Source organism: Pempheris klunzingeri, chromosome 1 (assembly GCF_042242105.1).
Source record: "Pempheris klunzingeri isolate RE-2024b chromosome 1, fPemKlu1.hap1, whole genome shotgun sequence".
Classification (NCBI taxonomy): domain Eukaryota; kingdom Metazoa; phylum Chordata; class Actinopteri; order Acropomatiformes; family Pempheridae; genus Pempheris; species Pempheris klunzingeri.
This window is the reverse complement of record NC_092012.1, coordinates 5,567,931-5,587,541: the sequence shown is the minus strand read 5'-3', so window position 1 is coordinate 5,587,541 and position 19,611 is coordinate 5,567,931. Positions and strand designations below refer to the sequence as shown.

Below are 19,611 nucleotides of genomic sequence, written 5' to 3'. Positions count from 1 at the left end.
CACTATCTACAGTGTACACAGTATTTCCATAAAACATTCAAACCAATAAAACATGAAGGAAAACAAGCTTAATTTTGCAAACTGCTCTGTCAGTTTCCATTAGAACAAATACAGAATTCATTAAAATACACTAAAGGTGTAAAATCAGACAGGGCACTGACTTTTAGGTGTAGAGACATCATTCTATCCCGTGATAAAACACTGAGTGTATTAAAACAGTTGTATTACAGCCTGCGTGTATACTGTAGTTTGGTTTTAAGCAGCAAAAACGTGAGAAAATCTAAAACATCTATGTCTTACAGTAATGCAAAGAGTCAAGTATTTTCCCCAGAGGGTTCTAAACACAGCTTGCATGTTTAGCATGACAACTTAATGCAAACTTGTCATGACGCCTCTACAATGAGAGACATACTGTACGTACTGTAAAAGAGGCAGTGTGTAGTAGGAGTAGTGATACAGTTTCATAGTGCAATGATGAGAGCAAATATAACACACTGAGAGAACTGAAAATGCTGAATATCAAAGAGACACTCATTACAGACATGCAAAGAATATATAAATAGCCACAACAGTTCAAAATTCAAATGAAATGTGGATCAGCACTTGTGGAGAAGGTAAGGGCAGCTAATAATCTACATAAATAAAGAAGAAGAATCAAATAGGAGATAAAGAGTGTTAAGTTCTACTCTGATACAGAATTGATAGTTGAAGGTGTATAAATGTTAAAAATGTGTGATCATACATATTCCAGATATTTTACCTGATGAAGGCAAAGCAGAAAGATAGAAAATGAGAGATAAAACAAAGAATGAATGAAGCTGCAAAGGTTGTGTGATGAGGAGTCAAATTTCTAAGATTTAAAAAAGATTAGATGTATGTAAAGAGAGGAAAGTGAAACGTCTCATTTGTAAGATTATGCAGGGGATGCAGAGATAAATGAATCATGAAACCTCACTGTAAAATGTTGCAGGGTGAAACTGGATCACTGAAATATTATTCAGAATGAAATCACAGCAAAGATTATTATAAAAGGAGCTTGAAGAGAAACGCAAACATTGTAAAACCACATAATATTTCACAAAATGCCACAACATACGTCCTAGTTTTACAAAATACGGGCCTGACAGAGAGGACTGTGGCACAACAGCAGGCGGCAGTGCTGCCGTATTAACTGTCTTATCATGAAATGCAGTAAAAGAAGAAGAAAATGGGCCAATCACAGAAGCGCACGAGCGCTAATGCGGAAGCGTCCAACCCGGAAGCAGCAAGCAGAATCCTTTTTTGACGCATGCATTTGCACTTTGAGCGCTTCTTGTCACATTAATACAGAAATTACAAGTGCAGGCGTCAGTGTCGTCAGGTAAAGGACACTCGGGGTGTGTGCGGTGCAGGTATGTCGTCCAGCGGAGAAGCAGTGTTGAAGGCCGCGGAGACGCCGCTCTTCTGGCTCGGTGCTCTGACCGCGGCCTGGCTGTCTGTGAGCTCCGTGTGCCGGCTGCTGGCCGGGATCAGGGTGTGGGTGCTGGGCAACGGACGGCTGGTGTCCCCCAACAAACTGGGGAAATGGGCAGGTGAGAAACTGTATGGGGGACAATAACATTTCTGTTCTATGTCATTTAAGTTTCTGTTAAACCATATTCTTTCAAAGATAGGGTATGTTTTCATTGATCAAATAAAGATAAATATTATTTCCAGCTATGTAATTGTTCGTTAGTATTAATAGTAATATAACAGGACTTTCATGGTCATGTTTCATGTGCAGATGATCAACTTGAACAAAACAAATTCTCTTTAGTATTAACAGTATTAGTAGTATTGTTCAACTAAAGTAAATATGTCTGTCTCATATAAAATCAGCCATTGTTTCTCTGAATATGGATCCATGTAAGAAAAAAAACAGCAAATAGTTTCAGTGTCTACTCCACAGAACTCACAGGAGTGACAGTTCAACGTTTAACTGGTTATTATATTCGACGCCCTCTAATTTCATCACTTTTATCTCCTATTTGATCCAACCTTAATGTGTTGTATTCTCTTATTGTGAAAGAGCTGGTGAACAGCAGGTATTGAAAACACTGTTCACTGACCTCTTCTGGCTGAAAGCTGTAGTCTGTTGTATCTCCAACCACATCCAGAATCATTGTTCCACAGGAGGTGATGTATCTGCTCATCTTGTAACAACCTTACTGTGGACTCAAGTTGAATTTGGCAATAATACGTTGATTTAGTGTTTTTGTTATTTATATAGCAACAGCAAACAGCATCTGCCCCATTGATCAATGAAGGCCTGTAATATGTATATTCATATCTACAATTTTCAGTGCTACTGTAGCGTTTTTCTCTTTGTCAGGTCTCTGACTTTTTTCCTTATTTGTTTTTTTTTACTTTATTCTATGAGAGGAAGTAGTTATGCATTTGTTACGACTTAAATTTGTGACTTTAGAAATAGACATAGGGTTGAATGTACACATTTCTAACCTAACGTTCGTAAAGGTAGAATTTCTAAGCAGAGATGATTGATTGATTGGATTGCATTAGATTGCACAGTGTTGCTCTGTGTCACAGCTGTCTTGCACAATAACTTTTCCCCGGCTGTGTAATCGTTCACACTTTTGTAAAGTGTCCAGTCAACCAGCAGTACTCCTCAGCAGAAATAAAGAATGGGCTGGGAATGATCAGCCTTTTGTCATCGGGTGTAAAGTGTAGTAAATCTTGTGACTGGATTATGGCTCGAGGGGATTATCAAATCAGACTGAATGCTGTCCATCTGTCCAGCCTGCTCGCTGACTGAACCTTGAAGTTTGAACAGACTGCTGCGATTGGTTCAGTGTTAACACGTCTGGTGTTCAAAGTTCATGTCTTTGTACAAAATGCAGATAGACCACAGGTATAACAAGTTCTCTGAATGAGAATTCATGTAAGCATTTCAGTCATTTTCATGTTGAAAATGAACCAGAACCAGTCTTTTTAGATTACATTACATGGTCAGAGGAAACAGTCACTTTAGGGGTACATTTTTCATGCATTTGCAGGGTATATTTCTCAGTCTAAGTGATTTAATGTGTCTATCTTTTTACATTACTTGTCTCCTCAGTACTTCATCATTTTTATCAGTCTAGACTCAAAACAAAAATTCTGAGTGGCCTTTTTCCAACGTGTGCAGTCACAGTCGCATCAGGCTGCTGTGTGAAGAGACGCCCGAATGTTTTGAGGATGCTTGCTGAAGTTGCCTTTGATCTCCCAGTGCCCTGCTAAAATTGGAAACGCGTCAGACGGGTTTTATTTTTGGATTACGCATGCAAAATGATTCAGAATATCCAATAAGGCAAAGGGGCCCGTTAGCCTCGGCTGCCGCTCTCATTCACAAACTTTGTCTCAGTGAAGTGGACTTGATAGAGAGGACGGCCTGATTATGTAAGAGGACTAGAGCCATTCATAAATGAGACACGCGATTCTGGTTCACTGGTACCCACATCTCGTGTGAGTGAGTGTGTATGTGTGTGTGTGTGGGATGGGGAGGGGGAGGGAGGGAGTGAAAGAGAGTCTGTGGCGGTATGACAGAGAACCATTGTAGTGGTATCCTAATCAAGTGGCATCTTGATATCTGAGACAACGCCTCAATTGTTAATAATATAGCTGTCTTGTTGAATTGCAACAATAAGGCACCTGGTTTATTAGCTTAGTTCATAACACATAAACATGCAAATTACAGTTAATTCATTCCTCACAATCCTGAGTGATATATGACATCATATATCTACACGCTGTCTGACGTTAATTTACAACCCATTTTAAACTTGTATATACGCTATATATACCTTTTTATATACACTACTTACAAAAAGTTAGGGATATTTGACTTTCAGGTGAAATTTATGGAAAATGTAAAAAGTGAATGCTACAGTGATATTATATCATGAAAGTAGGGCATTTAAGTAGAAGCATGCACTGGTGATTTTATTCATCTTAAACAATTTATTGAAAGAAAAGCTAACCACAGTGGTGGGTATACCACAACAAAACATTTCAGTGTCTCAATAAGTTGGGATGTGGCCAAAGGACGTCCACTCCTCTCCTTTCTGTGACTCTTCCAGTCTCTGTATCACTGTTACAACCTCCTGATGACACTCTGTGACCCTCTAAGCTCAGTGAACACCTCCGTCTGAGGACTTCCTGTTTGAAGCCTCCAGTGTTGAGGTGCTGCTGATCAACTGTTAGGTGTCGTCTTGGTCTCCTGATGTCAGAATGTGAACAGCAGGATGAGGAGGACTGTTTAAATACCAATTCTAACTGAAGCAGGAAATGTATTGGTGGATTCATGGATCAAACCTGTTGTGAATGTTGCTGTTAAGCTTCTTGTTAGAGAACAGCAACTTGTGCAGAAAGTACTGAAACACTGAACAGTTGGACATGTGCATTCAAAGGTTTAGAGAAGGTCACATTAAGTTCACCTGGAAAGGTTAGAATGCATTTTAGGTTCATCCTGAAATTTCACCCGAAAGCCGAATATCCCTGACTTTTTGTGAGTAGTGGATGTACATACCCCTCATATAGGCTATTGTTGGCACAAAATGGTATCTATCTAACTTATCGGGACTTATCCAACACATATAGACATTCCAGTGGTTTCATTTATTCTGATATGGTGCCGTTGCAGATACTGTGGTAAATATTTTTTATTATTTTGATTGTTGATGTTGTAGTACTTTTTGAAATGTTATATGACTTTAGGGCTACACCCTCAAATGTCCTTTTTTTTGTTTGAACAACAGTCCAAAACCCAAAAGTTTACTATTATCTAAAATACAAGACAGATGCTGCAAATTCCCAGATGTACAAAAGTTGTACTAGAAAATGTTTGGCATTTGAGTGAAACTATGAATCGTCAATCAAAATAGTTGCTGATTGATTTTCTGTCAATCGACTAAACGTTCCAGTTCTACCTCACATTTGCAGCCTTAGCTGCTCAAAAGACCTGGAACTTTGGATCCTGTCCTAAAAAAGGCAAACATTTGACATTGACAGAACCTGTACCAAAGGGAGCACATTAAATTACATTTTCTTAAGGTCTTATTTTGGAAAAATGAGTCTACATTGTGAATCTACACTATATGATGCCCTCTGAGCTTCTCATATATGTCGCTGTTCTGATGAGGACATGGTTAGGCTAATCCTGCCAGTACAGTATTTCTAACTGACCAAAACGTTTATACATTTATGCTCCACACATGCCCATGATGTATTTTCAATTATTACTAGAAAGAACTAAACATGTCCCCTACCGATAAAGTTTGTTGGACATGTACGTACTGTTACTCCCTTTGTGGAAAGAAAGCCGGTCTGGAAGTAGGGTAGGATTTTGGCTTACATGTTCCAAATCTTGGAAAATTGGATATGCTAGACTGGTCCTCATTTTGTCTTCTTTTAAGTGCAGAAGATGTGATATAGCGATTTATTCCCAGTCATTCAAAATGAAATTATGTTGGCTATCAAACCCAACAGCCAAATGGTGACACACAGTAGCACCATCATCAGAACACCTAGCCAGTCTAACCTACATTTGCAGAAGACAGCAGTTCCCAAAATAGACCTTGTTTTATTTGACTGAAGGGAACAGGCACTCAGCTGTAAAAGCTTTTTTTTTCCTGTTCCGACTGCAAAACATTTCATTCTTAAAACAACTAAAAATAACCCGTCCTATGTTTCCCTCATCATTGTGCCTGCAGACTCTCCATCACTCCTCCCTCCTCTTCTCTGTGCTATTTTTAGTTGCCCCCAGGATCCCCCATGTTCGTGTTTGTCATTTTTCTCTCCGCTCTCCTCCCCCTCTCCCTTCTGTTTGGCTCTGCTGCAGCCCTAGAGGATGCTTGGCACCTCAGCATCATCTGTACTCTGGAAGATCACACAAAGGGGAGATGGGTACAGCAAAGGGTAGATAGACAGATGAGTAAGAGAAAGAATGAGTAGTATTGTCAAAATAATGAAATATTTGCTTGAAATAAATTTTATTACCTCTGCAGGGGTATTTGTATTAGACATTGCAGCAACAGCACAAACGTTTCATGAAAACGGCAACAACCAGATGTGTAGTGATTGTTCATATGTCTCAGATCTGTCATGATGACAAAAATCCCATAATATTTATCATTATGTACAATGTTTCTATCAAAAAGTGCACTAAGATGTATCCCCACACACACACACCTTATTAGTGTTGGCCATGTGAGCGGTTCACATTAAAAACAGTTTCTTCATTACTGACATTCTTCACTGGGCTTGTAACCTTAAAAATAAAGATGATCTAAATGCATGCAGCCAGATATACTGTTTTTAAAGAAGAAGAGAAGACCAGTATCTGATTGCTGCTCTAGATTCTCAACTTTCTTTGCAAATAAATGCATTGTCATACAGCAACATGTTGCTATGGCTAATCACACACACCCAAGCACACGCTCCTTAGATTACTTTGACCATTGTCAAGACGGCGGATAAATAATCATCAATCCACCATTGGGGAAAATCCTATCTTGTATTCCAAAGTGCGGTTGTGACATCCATTAAGCTTTCAAACGTGTTTGTTTAAAAGACAATTGAAAGACACAAAGGGCTGCGCTGGTGATGTGTTGTTTTAAATACTGAGACGACAAGCAATCAAGGAAGGCTGGTTTAAGTAACTCATCGTCCTCCCATACTGTCACAGGCTTACTGTGTCCTCCATAGATGGATTTCATTCTCTTTAATTACCCATTCCACCATATCAAAACACAGTGGATTAAGCTTTAGTGTAACACAGTAAATCCTGGTTTTCTACATGATGACCCTGGCAGAAGGCTACAAATAACCAACGCAGCACCAAACCACAATGAAAAATAGTTTTTGTCAATAGTGCTCTAATTTTCAGTTGACTAAGACTGGTCACAGGTACTCAGGTTTCTTTCAAATAGAGATTGCACTTATGTTTGTGTACCTTGCGCATAGGATTAAATGAACCCAAAAGTCTAAAAGCCCTGCTAGCGGACCCTAGAGGCTGCGCTGCTCAGTGCACCCAGCCACGCTGATGTGGTTTGACCTAACTAACCCACCGATATTCCCATCTCAAGTGCTCTTCACCTTCACAAGTGGGTCTAAACAACGATGCAAATAAAGGAACAAAATAACATGAAGTAAGAACAGATTAGTGATTACACACAATAGACGCCTAAAAATGTAACACAAGGATAAGATGAATGTTTGTCTATAAGCTGGGCTTTACAGGTCACACAGGGACATATTGTAACGCCTCAACTCTCCATCCCACTCCCCATCCACTTTTTGTTATATTTAGCCAGAGGTGTGATGAATAGTTCCTTCTGAAAGATGGAAATAGCTAAAAATAGGCCGCTGCTGCTGCTGCTGCTGCTGCTGTTTGTGCCAGGCAGTTCCAGGGCATCCGTTCGCTCCAGTGCCACTGATGACAGAGAGGACCTAACTTTCCCTCTCCCTCTCCCTCTCGCTCTCTTTGTCCTCCTTATTCACCTCTGCTGCTCTCCATGCTCCTAGTTCTGCAGTACATCTGTCTATGGTGATATTCAGCCCTTTACCCTCGCAAATCAACGTCTTATTTTCAAAAGCTTTTTGTTCTTGGCCATCATGGATGTTTTTGCACTGCACTTTCCAGGGATCCCTCCGACATCTTTGCCATCGGATTTCTGTGGTGATAAAGCTCCTTTAGGTGGCGCTCTATGTCTGTTCATCTAGAGTGGCTGGCTCTGCTCAGTTTCCCTGTACTGTTTTTGTAGTGTTTAAAAACTGCTTCACTTGGAGTTTGATCTTCATCATGATTTAACACAAAGGAATGTTAAGGAATAAAATCTGTATTTGTGAGTCTCCAGCGGGAGAAGCAAAACATCCCTGACCTCAAACTGTAAAATATTTTCTCCTGTGCAAATATTTCTTTCAAACACTAGCAGCTGAAGCTAACAAAGCACATTTCAGACCACATTCGGCTCTAATTCTGAAGGCATTGTTTAATGAGCTAATAAACAGCAGGAAGGTCTGTTTAAACTGTGCTCCCGGTCATGGTTTAAGGCTGCTTTGTCTTGTAGTGTCAATGTCGAGGTGAAAGTAGGTTGAGACCTCTGTCCACATAGTTTTGCCATTTTTATGGTTTGGCAAAGGCTCCTGATCTCCAATAAAAATAAACAAGGACAGCATGACTTCCTCTTCTCATTTTTAATGAACCAGCCATTTGAGCCATTTGGTTCAATCAATCTCAGTCAATCAATCTTTATTTATAGAGCGCCAATTCACAACAGCGTTATCTCAAGACGCTTTACATAAAGAGCAGGTCCAGACCAAACTCTTTAATTAGAGAGAGACCCAACAATTCAGGAATTCAAAATTAAGGATTCAAGAATTCCCACATGAGCAAGCATCAGATATTATATTGAGCAACAGTGGCAGGAAGAACTCCCCTTTAATGGGAAGAAACCTCGAACAGACCCAGGCTCAATGTGGGCGGCTTCTGTGGGGGTCTGCGTTGGGTGGAGGTTGGACGGAGAGAGAGAGAGACAACACAAACAGCAACCAACATACTAGCAGTGACTGTAGCACTAACAATAGGAGTGGCCGACGATCCGCAGCAGTGATTCATGAAGCAGAGAACCACATCAGCAGGACCAGGACCAGGATCCACAGGAACCTGAGAGATGAGAAAGCACAGAAAGGCTCCGGGGAAGATAGCAAGTTAGAGGCAGACATTTGGCTGACATGAGACATAGTGATGGAGAGGAAGAGGAGGATATGGTTTCATGGAGGAGGTTTCATGTTCATGGAGGGGGAGGAGAGAAGGATAAGGAGAGGCTCTTCTTACCTTATGGAAATCTGTTTCCATATATGAAATGCATTAATATATATATATATATGTATATTAAAACAGTATATACTTATTGCTAATTCAGTTTTCTATCTGTTCTTTTTCCCTTTTTAGTTGTGACAGGAGCGACAGATGGGATTGGGAAAGCTTATGCGGAGGAGGTAAGATTCCTTGGACTCCTGACCTAAACATCAGAGGGCCAGTTAACCCGGAGGGGACGAGAGTTAGGTGGAATTTCTCCTTCTCTCTGTCAAACACATGGAATATGAAATCTTTCATAAAGCGGAGCTCGAGAAACAGTTTTGCACCTGTGATGTTGGTTTTGTCAGCTTGAATTCAGGTTTGTCTTTGTAATTTCCATTTCAAATGAAAATTACTGCACACATGTACATATGTGGCCTGCTGAATAACTCAAAAGGGTCACTGCAACCTTTCTGCACTGTTGAATGTGAGAGTGGTTCCAGACTGTCCAGAGAGCTCATAAGACCTTGACGTGTTTTAGTTTCTGGAGATATGCTTGTTTTGGGTAACTGTGGTTTTAGTGTCTACAGTGGGAGACTAAATAGCTCAGAGGAGACATGCACGGTTCCCTTTGTGACCTTGTTGAGCAGGTGTAACTACACTGTTTGTCAAGCAAACTCCATGCCACCGCAATCGTGTGAGGTCGGTTTCCTGTAGCCAATTATTGTAGATAAATACGTTTACTTTAACACAACAGAGACCAAAGAGAGTGCTTTGCAAAACAGAGAGTGACCTGAAGGTGCAGTTGTATTCATTAGTTTCTATATTCAGGTGAATGCTTGCAGGGTTATTGTGGAGGCCTGGAAGAATCTGCCTGAGTAATGCTAACCTATTGGGGTGGGCTGGTAGCCGTACTCGGAGCGAACTGGCCAGTATGTGATTGACAGGGTTATCTGGCCAATTGTCTTGCGATTCCAAAGACACTGATTGGGCAGAAGCTGAAGATTCCACCCTCGCTCCCTTGCAGATAACCAACCTCCCTTTGTGACACGCCGTGTTTAAAACATTACCATACACTAAACCTGTCAGATGTCCATGCTCGCGCTGACAGATGCCTCTGCATGATTTTTTGCCTCGCAGCTTGTGAAATTAAGCCTGAAGGCTTGAGGGCTTGGATCTGAATGCACAAACTTGTGTAGCAAAATTTTACAGGCAGAAGCCTAAATCTTCAGACTCACCAAAAAAATCACCAAACTTGCAATCGGTGACCTGGATATTGAAACAGAAAGCAAAGTGAATAGATGTAGATTCACACTGACTAAACTGTATGTTTTGTTTAACCCCACCTCCACTTGTTATCTACAAACTAACTCTGCTTAGATGGACTTTCTGATTATAAGTTAATTCAAGAAGAGTTAAGACAAATGGCAGGTTGGTCATCACTACAAGCTAAAGTAGTGCCTTGATTTGCCACACTGCCTGTGTTGACATGCTGTTTGTGTTTGCTGTTTGTGTTTGCAGCTTGCCCGCAGAGGCTTTGCCATCGTGCTGATCAGCCGCTCTCAGGAGAAGCTGGATGACGTATCCAAAGCAATCTGTAAGTCGTAAGCATATATGTTTATTTTATTAGTTTGTTTTTTTTAAGCATGCAGTGTAAATGCAGGCAAAAACGTTGCCAGGCCTGGAAAATGAAAGGTGAAGATTTCTGTAGAGGTGTTTCATATAAATCACTGTGAAATTCAGTGTGTAGCTCAACATTACTCTATTTAATCTATCAGTCAAACTAATCCCACATCTTACAGTCAAGGGAAATCAACAGTACCTGTGGTCCAAAGGCACAAGACTAATATAGTGTTAAGTATGACAGCTGCTACACTGAAGCTCAGTCTTAATGATCCATGCAGCTAGACCGCTTCATTTATCCTGCACCTGAAATGTTGCGTCCATATTGCAATGTGTGATAGTTCAATAGGGCTAAATGAGAGAAGACTACATTATGTTGCATTGAATTGCATGGTTTTCAACAAGTGGTCCTTTTTATTGAGTTGAGATTGAGCAGGACTCTTGTGCTTTTGGTTACGAGGCAGTAAAGCCTCCTGCTGGAGCCCAAAGTGAATCTGTCCAATTAAATAAAAGCTTCCTCTTAAGGGAGGGATATCCTCATTGATGATGAAGGATTATTTCAGGGGTTAATTATATTTTTTTTCTCTGCTCTGCTCTCCCCTTTCCAAGTGACTATTTATTAGCGATATGGTCATACATAAATGCTTTACACAAGTGAGTACTAAACTCTCGCATTGTTCATTGTTTCTCATATATATGCAAAAGTAAAACGCTTATGGATATTTGTGCCCTCAGCGAGCAAATGTGGTGTGGAGACGAAAACGATCGCAGCAGACTTCAGTGCTGTAGATATCTACTCCAAGATTGAAGATGGACTTGCAGGACTGGAGATTGGAGTATTGGGTAAGACCACAATAGGTGCTTAGGCCACCTCACTTTTCATAAAATTTAATTAGGTGGTGATATGAGATGGCAAATTCAATCTGAATCAAGGCCTACAGATATCAGGAATGCAGTATAATCCGCTGTGATAAATGTAAGCTTTTATGTTATCATAAAGGTTAATTTATCCTGCCTTCTTCAGCCCTTTGCTGCCCTCCTAAGATTAGAAAGAGGAATAACACCGTGAGCTCCACATTACAAAAATGTAATCCTCTTTCCATCCATCAGCTTGCCCACATTATGCAGCATTGTTAAAGTCAACGTGTTGTTTTTCTCTTGTTAACAGTAAACAATGTTGGAATATCCTATTCTTACCCTGAATTCTTCCTCAACGTCCCCAATCTCAACACTGTAAGTTAAAGGTTTATTATCATTACTGTACTTGCCACTAATGTAGAAATGATTATGTCATACAGGCATATGGAGAATGACATGTTTGTAAGATATTTAAGACTAAGACTGTAAGGAATAGAAGCGGGCATAATAGCACATCTCATAACATATACTGTTTATATCATTTTTGTCTTTTATACACATCTTAATATGGTCCAGCTTCTATCTGCATCACTAACAGGATCCTGCCCGTTTAGCTTTATGGGCAGCTTTGCACTCGGATCAGTTTTCTGCCACATGAACTTGAGTTGAACAGATAAAAGGTTCCTAGTGTGCAGATAGAACCAAGCCTGCTGGCCAGCTAACGAAGACCATAATAAATATTGTACTTTTATTTCAACCATATAAACTACATTTGATGCTACAGTGTAGCTTACCTGAGATGAGCCTATGTCATTTTTGCTGAATGGTGGCCACAAATGGGCAATACCAAACATTGCAGCAAGTATCTCGTGCTTTACCGAATCACATGATCACATCTTCACTCTCAAATTCACAATGATATGTACACACGCATGAACAAACTATCCAAGTTGTAGTAACGCTCCCGTTCTTCTTGTTTCAGTTCATCGACACCATGGTCAACATTAACATCACGTCAGTTTGCCAGGTGAGTGTTCTTACTTAAACGAAAACTGAAAAATGTAATTGAGGCTTTTTGACTGTGATCAATAGAAAATGACCTTTTAGTGTCAAAGAGAAAACAAATTAAATGTAATTGTATTAAGTATTTCTCCTTCAAGTTGATATTTAGGCACCTTTGACAGTGATTGCAGCCTCGTGTCTGTGCGCATAGAAGGATGTGCTTTGCATTTGTAGGGATTTATAAGTTTTACAAATATTAAGAAGTTCAAAGGACTTATAAATGTGAAAAGGGTGTGAGGAGGAGGTTAAATAAGCGGTTCAGTCTGCACAACATAGACTTTGTAGACGTGGACCTGTAAGTGTTTGTTGATGTCTCACTGTGGCGTCTGGTTTGCCTTGAGCAATGCAGTTTGTCCAAGTGGATTCAAATGGCTCAAATAGTTCAACATGCACTGTCAGGTAGTACCGCAGACCAATAAAGACACCCACATACGCAATATCCCAGCGCAGTGACATAAAGCATCGTAAGTCACTTCCGTTCCTCTTCTCCACATTCGGCAGTTCCCAGAGCAACAGCTACAGTCCGCCCACTCTCTTAGCACTTAATTTATGTCATTCAATATTTCCTTAAACTGCTCCCCCTGCTATCATTATTATCATTTCCTTTCTCTCGTTGTCTTCTCTCCCCAGTCACAACGCCACACACAGCCCACACACACGTTTACAAATGTGGACGCACACCTCCACACACTTGTGCACGGCCCACACGCGTTAATAGGCTTTTATTGTCTGTCTAATGCTTTCGCTCTGTTTTACACACTTGTCACACGCTTTCTATCTCTCTTTTCATTGTTTCCTCTAGATGACACGTCTCGTTTTACCTGGAATGGTGGAGAGGTAAGTCAGTCTGAGTTTAGCAGTAAGTGATTTGTTGATGAGTTACCGACGTCTGAATCTTTAGTAAGTACAAACACAATAAGCAGCACATAGGGATGGATGATAAATCAGTAATGTTCTGTGTCAACTTTGAGTTAAAATGGTATTTTGACAATATGATCATGTTATCCTTCTAGAAAATTGTGTTGTCTAAATGTATTCATTCAATTATTACCTATTTCATTTTACACATGAAGAATTGGATTTGTTGCCGTGCATAACGGTCGAAAAACGTAGTTTAACATTTTGGGAAATAATCTTAACTTGGCACAAAGACTGGAAACAGCTAGCATGGCTGTGTCTAAGGTTAAAAACATCTGTCTACCAACACCTCTGAAACCACCTCTGACCAACTACCTCTATCTGGTTTCATTCATCAGCATAAAAACTGACGCGTAATAACAAGACACTTTGTGTTTTTGAGGGTTATGTGCTGGACTACTGTGCTGGATGCACTAATTTCCTGGAGTAAGCAAATAAACATGCTTCCTAAAATGTGGAGCTATTCCTTTAATAATACTGAACATAAATGTGATATTTCTGGTTTTTATTGTGCATACATTCACAATATCTTCATATACACTGATTTTGACAAAAAAAACAGAATATTGTGACATTGATTTAAACCAGTCGTAGCAGCGCATAAAGCATCAGTGGATGGTGAAGAAACGGACCCGTTTTTTGTGAATAAAAAGACCAGCAAAGCGCAAAAGTAGTCAAGAAATAATTTCAGTCACAAACTGCACCTGACAGATGCACACTGAAATGAGTGTGCATGATAATTGCATGATATATTTGAGTTTCAATCAGCTTGTATTTGCAGTAGTTTTAATTTTAATGTGATTATTACTTTGGGGAAATATAATCTCTTTTGTGATACAGACTGTGTCTTCTGTTTGGTAATTGTAATGTTGTGATTGAATATATATATATATATATATATATGTATTGAGTCTGCATTACATTTGATCATTTCAAATTTCTGATAATTTTAGACTAAAGTTCACAGTGAAGGATTTTGTCTCTCAAAATATCATCCACCTCTAGTTTAGATTAAATATTGTATGAAAGCACCACAGCTAAAATTTCATTAGATTGTAAATATTTAGGCATGTTGCTGTATCTTTGATCTTATCACCATCTACCAGCTTTTCTTTGATGTACAACAAAAGCAGTTTCGGTTCAGCATGCAAGCAAACACAGCCTGAAATCAATCCCAGATTGATAAGGGAACATGATACTGTTTGTTGTGCCCTTCCTCTCTCTCATACTTTTCTCTTTTCTCTTTTGCTTGTATTCCTGTTATTCCAGGAAGAAGGGTGCCATCCTCAACATCTCCTCTGCCAGTGGGATGTACCCCGTTCCTCTCCTTACTGTCTACTCTGCCTCCAAGGTAATTGCATTACATGGTTTATGACCTTTTCTTCAAGTGTTAACTGAAGTGTTATCTATAGACACATCCCAGCATCATGAGCATCTTACATCTTACCACATACTTTGGTCCATGAGGACAAAGCCATTTTCTCATCTCATGAATTATTCTGTCTAATCCACCAACATACATTGAGGCAAAACTTACCAACTAATGACAATAGATGGTAGTTAAACATTTATGTAGATGTTGGGATACAGTGAGGGATAATCTTGGTTTCATATTAGCCGTTTTAATTGTCAAATATAAATAAGTCCGGTGACTAACTCAGGTCCCGAGGTAGTGTACCAATTAAAAATGTTTATGGAAGCATGTGGCGTCATAATGTTTAACAGTCTCATGTGTGTTTGTTAGCTTAAAAACAGCCTGCTGCTCACAGTTTCAGCTGATTAATTGGCTGGTGTCTTAACGCTGGGTCATGTTTATCTACTTACCTCACAGTGCAACTCAAATCCATTTAAGGTGAATCTTTAGTTTAATGCTCAATTTAACCGTCATCTCAGTTCATTATAGCTCCCGTTAACATTGTGAGAGTGCATTGGACATGAACTCTTAGTGCACATGTTTTCACACAGCGGATTTTGTATCAAACACACTACTGTTCATTTGAGAACTTTAATCCCGTGGCTTCTCGGTGTTTGGTGCCATCTTTTTCTTTCTGGAATTGTAGTTTTAGCCTTAATGATCTGCCTCTGTGTTATATAGGCATTCGTGGACTTTTTCTCTCGAGGGCTGCAAGCTGAGTACAAGACTAAAGGCATCATCATCCAGGTAAATCATGAACCAACCTGCCACAAGCAAGAAAACGACCAAGGAAAATCGTTTTTTTGTAGGACTCAAGGCTTAAGAGAAATAAAAGTTATCTAAACACTATGTCGATACCTAACCAGACAATAAAAATAGACGCATTCTTTATTTCTGTACCCACTGTGTTTTTTTTTTTCCAGAGTGTTTTGCCATTTTTTGTTGCAACCAAGCTGAGTAAAATCCGACGGCCCACACTGGACAAGCCCAGTCCAGAGCGCTACGTTTCTGCCGAGCTCAACACTGTGGGGCTACAGACTCAGACCAACGGCTACCTGCCCCACGCCATTATGGTAAGTGTGGGTATGTAAAGCTGAGAGCAAAGAACAGAGTCTAATGTAATTTGTGTGCCATGTATTGATTTATTTTTAAGTCTTCACTCTAAAAAGATTTGGGCTTAATTTTGATTGTCACAAAAAGCGGTCCTAATTTCTCTAAAAAGATTAAATGACCTGCCTCTGAAATGATTGCTAGATGTTCACCCATCAACCAAACTTATAATGAAATTCTATTAAATGTATTTTCTACATCGATTTGTCAAACGGTGCCTGCAGGGAAACACATTTCACACTGATCAAGTGCCAGGATTTATGTAACCAGTTCTTGAAAAACAAGTATTGTTCCTTTATACAATACAAAGATTTATTGTTTTTTTCCGTACCTGTTCAGGCTTTTTATTTAACGGATGGTGGTAACTAGCCTTTGCTAACCATGTTTGCATATTATGGAGACTGGCATTGGACTGTAACCGAGGACTTTCACTGTTTGTCATCAGCTTGTACACTAAACTGACCACTGAGTGACTCAAAAGCTGCTGAAAGTGTTCCAGCCAGTTGGAAGTTAATATCACGCTGCAGGCCAAATCCTCCTCCACATATTGTGGTCCATTTATATAATCAGCATGAACAGTTGCAATGTACCTCTGCTATCTGGAAATGACAGTAAAAAAAGTAAGGTAGAATAACTGGAGCACACAAGAGTTATACCACTCTGACACAGCTGGGTTCTCTGTATAACTAATACAGTGCTGAGGGAAAAAAGAAAGTGATTTGCATTTGTTTTTTATTTAATTTATCTTAAAATAGAACTTGATCTTACACCAATGCATGAACACAATCTGCTTCACTAGCAACACACAATTATCGCATTATCGCATTGCACTTGTCCAAACTGTGAACATATTAAATATGCAAACTGCTTGGCTAATTACCTCAATAAAAGCTCATTTAAGTCAGTAATTTGCAAACCAGGTGTTTAATAAATGTAACAGGTTTGGAGATGTGGATTAGAGCCGCCGGAACTTGTGTGGGAGCCATGTGTTGAAGGAATGACCTTTGAGAAAGACCTTGGATCAATAATAATTGATTTATATAAAAGTGGAAAGGGTTACAGAATCATATCCAGGACTTTAGGTGTTCATCCATCCACAGTCAGACAAGTTGTCTGCAAACGGAGGAGACAGAAGTGTCCCAAGTGGCTCACCGGCCGAGATAACTGCAAGGGCACAACAAGGAGTCACAGTTAAAGGCCTAAAGGAGTCACTGGAGCAGATTAACTTCTCTGTCCAGGAGTCCACTGTGTGCAGAACTTTGAACAGACATGGTGTCCGTGGCATCGCTGTCCAACAACAACAACACTGCTGCACACCTGTAGTTTGCCAAAAGGCATCTGGACACGCCACAACACCACTGGGTGAATGTTTGGTGAATGAGACTAAGGTGGAGCAGCACTCTATCTGGTGTAAGAAAGGCAAGGCATATTGTCATGAACACATCACCCTAAGGGTAAAGTACGGTGGTGGGAGCATTATTATTTGGGGCTGCTGTGATGCCTTAGTGGCGGGACAACTTGCAATCATTGAGAGGAAGCTGAATTTGTAGCTTTACCAAGACATCTTACAAGAAAAAGTCAGTGAACACCACTGAAACCCAAAAGTAAATCTACCTTAGAATGGCTCCACAAAAAGAAAAAACACTTTTTGGAGATTCCCAGTCAAAGCCCAGACCTCAACTCAACAGAAAAGCAGTGGGAAGACCTCAAGTGAGCCATTCACAGCAGACATCCAAAGAACCTGGTGGAACTAAAACAGTTTGTTAGGAGGCAGTCTGCAGGTCCGATCTGCAGCTACCAGACACATTTGATTGAGGTCATTGCTGCTAAAGGAGGCTTAACCAAATATTAAATCCACTTTTCCACCAGCACTGTGAATGTTTATGGGGTGTGTTCAACAAATTTGCATTAGATGAAGATCAGATAGCATTTTAATGGCCTAATAAAGCAGATAACCAGGTAATTCCAAAGGGTTTACGCTGTGCCTTGGCCCTGTAAAACACGCATTAGAGAGTCGTATGACGGTAGTGGAGGTCCGTCACGGCCATGGCATGTTGTTGCTCTGTAGAAACACAAGCAGCAGAAATGAAAAGGTCTTCATTTTAGCAAAGGTTACAGTCGTTTTCTCCCTCCAGCTCATCTGTGTTGTGCGGGATACTGTTGAACTACTGTATGTGGCCTGAATATCAATTATCATGTTTATTGATGTACATATAAATAACGACACCATCCATTACAGCATACAGACAAGTAGTGCTTGTGCTCTCATTATCTGATAATCCCTCTCCTTCGAATTATGTAGTGCAACTCTCCCAGTAATAATCCACAGTTCACCAGTAGCATCTGGACTGCTGGTAATCTGCAACCTTCTACATGGTCACAAACGGCAGTAGATGCTCTCATCTTTGCTGCCCCCACCCCCATGCGAATACAAGCTCAAACTCAATCAAGCGAGCAAGTGTGATTGTTAATGGTTCGAAATTTTCAAACAAACACGTTTAATTTTAGTTTAGGAATTAAACTCTGTTGTTGTCTGCCATGAACACGCCGCAGACTGACCAGGCGTCACAAACATTAGATGAGGCGAAGAAGCTGAACAGCTTTGTTTTCAGCTGGACAGTCGTGACCAGACAAACCTCAGGACCTCGACTGTTCTCAGTAGCACAGCTTTACCACAGCAAAGGTTCCCCTTTCAAGTGTTTCACCACACTCAACCACGTCCATATTTCAAACTCATTATCCATTATTATATCCACCTTGGATTTAATGATGTATCAATTTAGAAAACTATTAAAATTACAACTTCGAAGTAAATTAGCATGAAAAATTAAAAGAATACAATTAAGAGGAAGTCTATTTGTAATTAATTGAATGGTAAGTCAGTGAAGGAGCCATTTATGATGCACCATAAAACTTGACTTAAAAAGATGATTAAAAACAGTAGGGGTTTGTTCGGCTGTTTCAACTGCCAGACTTTTGTCTGGGAAGCTAACTGAGATCATATGTCAAGCAGAAGAGTTTTTATTGCTGTAATCTGAACTGTCTACCATTACGCAACATATAAAAACTAGATGTTAGTGAGTTCGTCCCGCAAAGTTTACTTTACACAAAACTTGGGGATTGTGTTTGTAGCTTTTGATAACATCAGTGAAAGGGTGTTAAAAAATGCTGAAATGGAAATTTTAGTCTGTTGGTCTATCTGCAAGATGTGCAGCTCCCATAGAGAGTAAATTAGATTAAAAACAGATTAAAACAGCACAATTGCCTGAATTCTGCTCACCACAGTTGTTGCTCCTGTGGGTTGGAAATTAATAATGAATGCTAATCTGTTATTTGTAAATGCCACCAGCTGACCATGTAATTTCCTCTGTAGGGCTGGGTGACTACAGCTCTGCTCCCTGCCAAGATCCTCAACAGCTACGTGATGGGGATGGGTTTGTCCCAGCGCGCTCGTTACCTCAAGAAGCAGAAGCAGGGATAGACGGATCAGCGACGGCTGGGAGCGGCGGCGGCGGTGGCGGCGGCAGACAGAGGGGACCAGCTGTGCTAACGACTCGTCCGACCACCATCATCATGGACCAAGAAGAGAAAATGTGACAGTTTCTGGGCAACATCTCGGCTTCCCTCCGTCTGATACTCCCAGTCATAGATGATGTGAGGCAGCGTCTGGCCACAGCTGCTGTTACATGCACTCAATCCAAACCTGTGTGTGTGAAAAATACTGAACAAAGTGGTGCTCTGTGCTGAGTGTCCAGCTTTAATGAATGGAACACCACCATGGAAACTAAAACCGGTCCCCAAAACTACCCAT

At 40.2% G+C, this 19,611-nt stretch overlaps 1 protein-coding gene across 1 annotated transcript; it reads left to right on the top strand.

The window, feature by feature from the left end:
* The first annotated feature begins 1,263 nt into the window (after window positions 1-1,263).
* Window positions 1,264-19,391, top strand: hsd17b12b (hydroxysteroid (17-beta) dehydrogenase 12b). Its single transcript, XM_070834200.1, has 11 exons — window positions 1,264-1,571; window positions 8,969-9,015; window positions 10,337-10,412; window positions 11,174-11,281; window positions 11,607-11,671; window positions 12,279-12,323; window positions 13,161-13,195; window positions 14,546-14,627; window positions 15,372-15,437; window positions 15,614-15,763; window positions 19,174-19,391. The coding sequence occupies exons 1-11, from the start codon at window positions 1,394-1,396 to the stop codon at window positions 19,279-19,281; spliced, it is 960 nt and encodes a 319-aa protein (XP_070690301.1). The 5' UTR covers window positions 1,264-1,393; the 3' UTR covers window positions 19,282-19,391.
* Window positions 19,392-19,611: the final 220 nt, after the last annotated feature.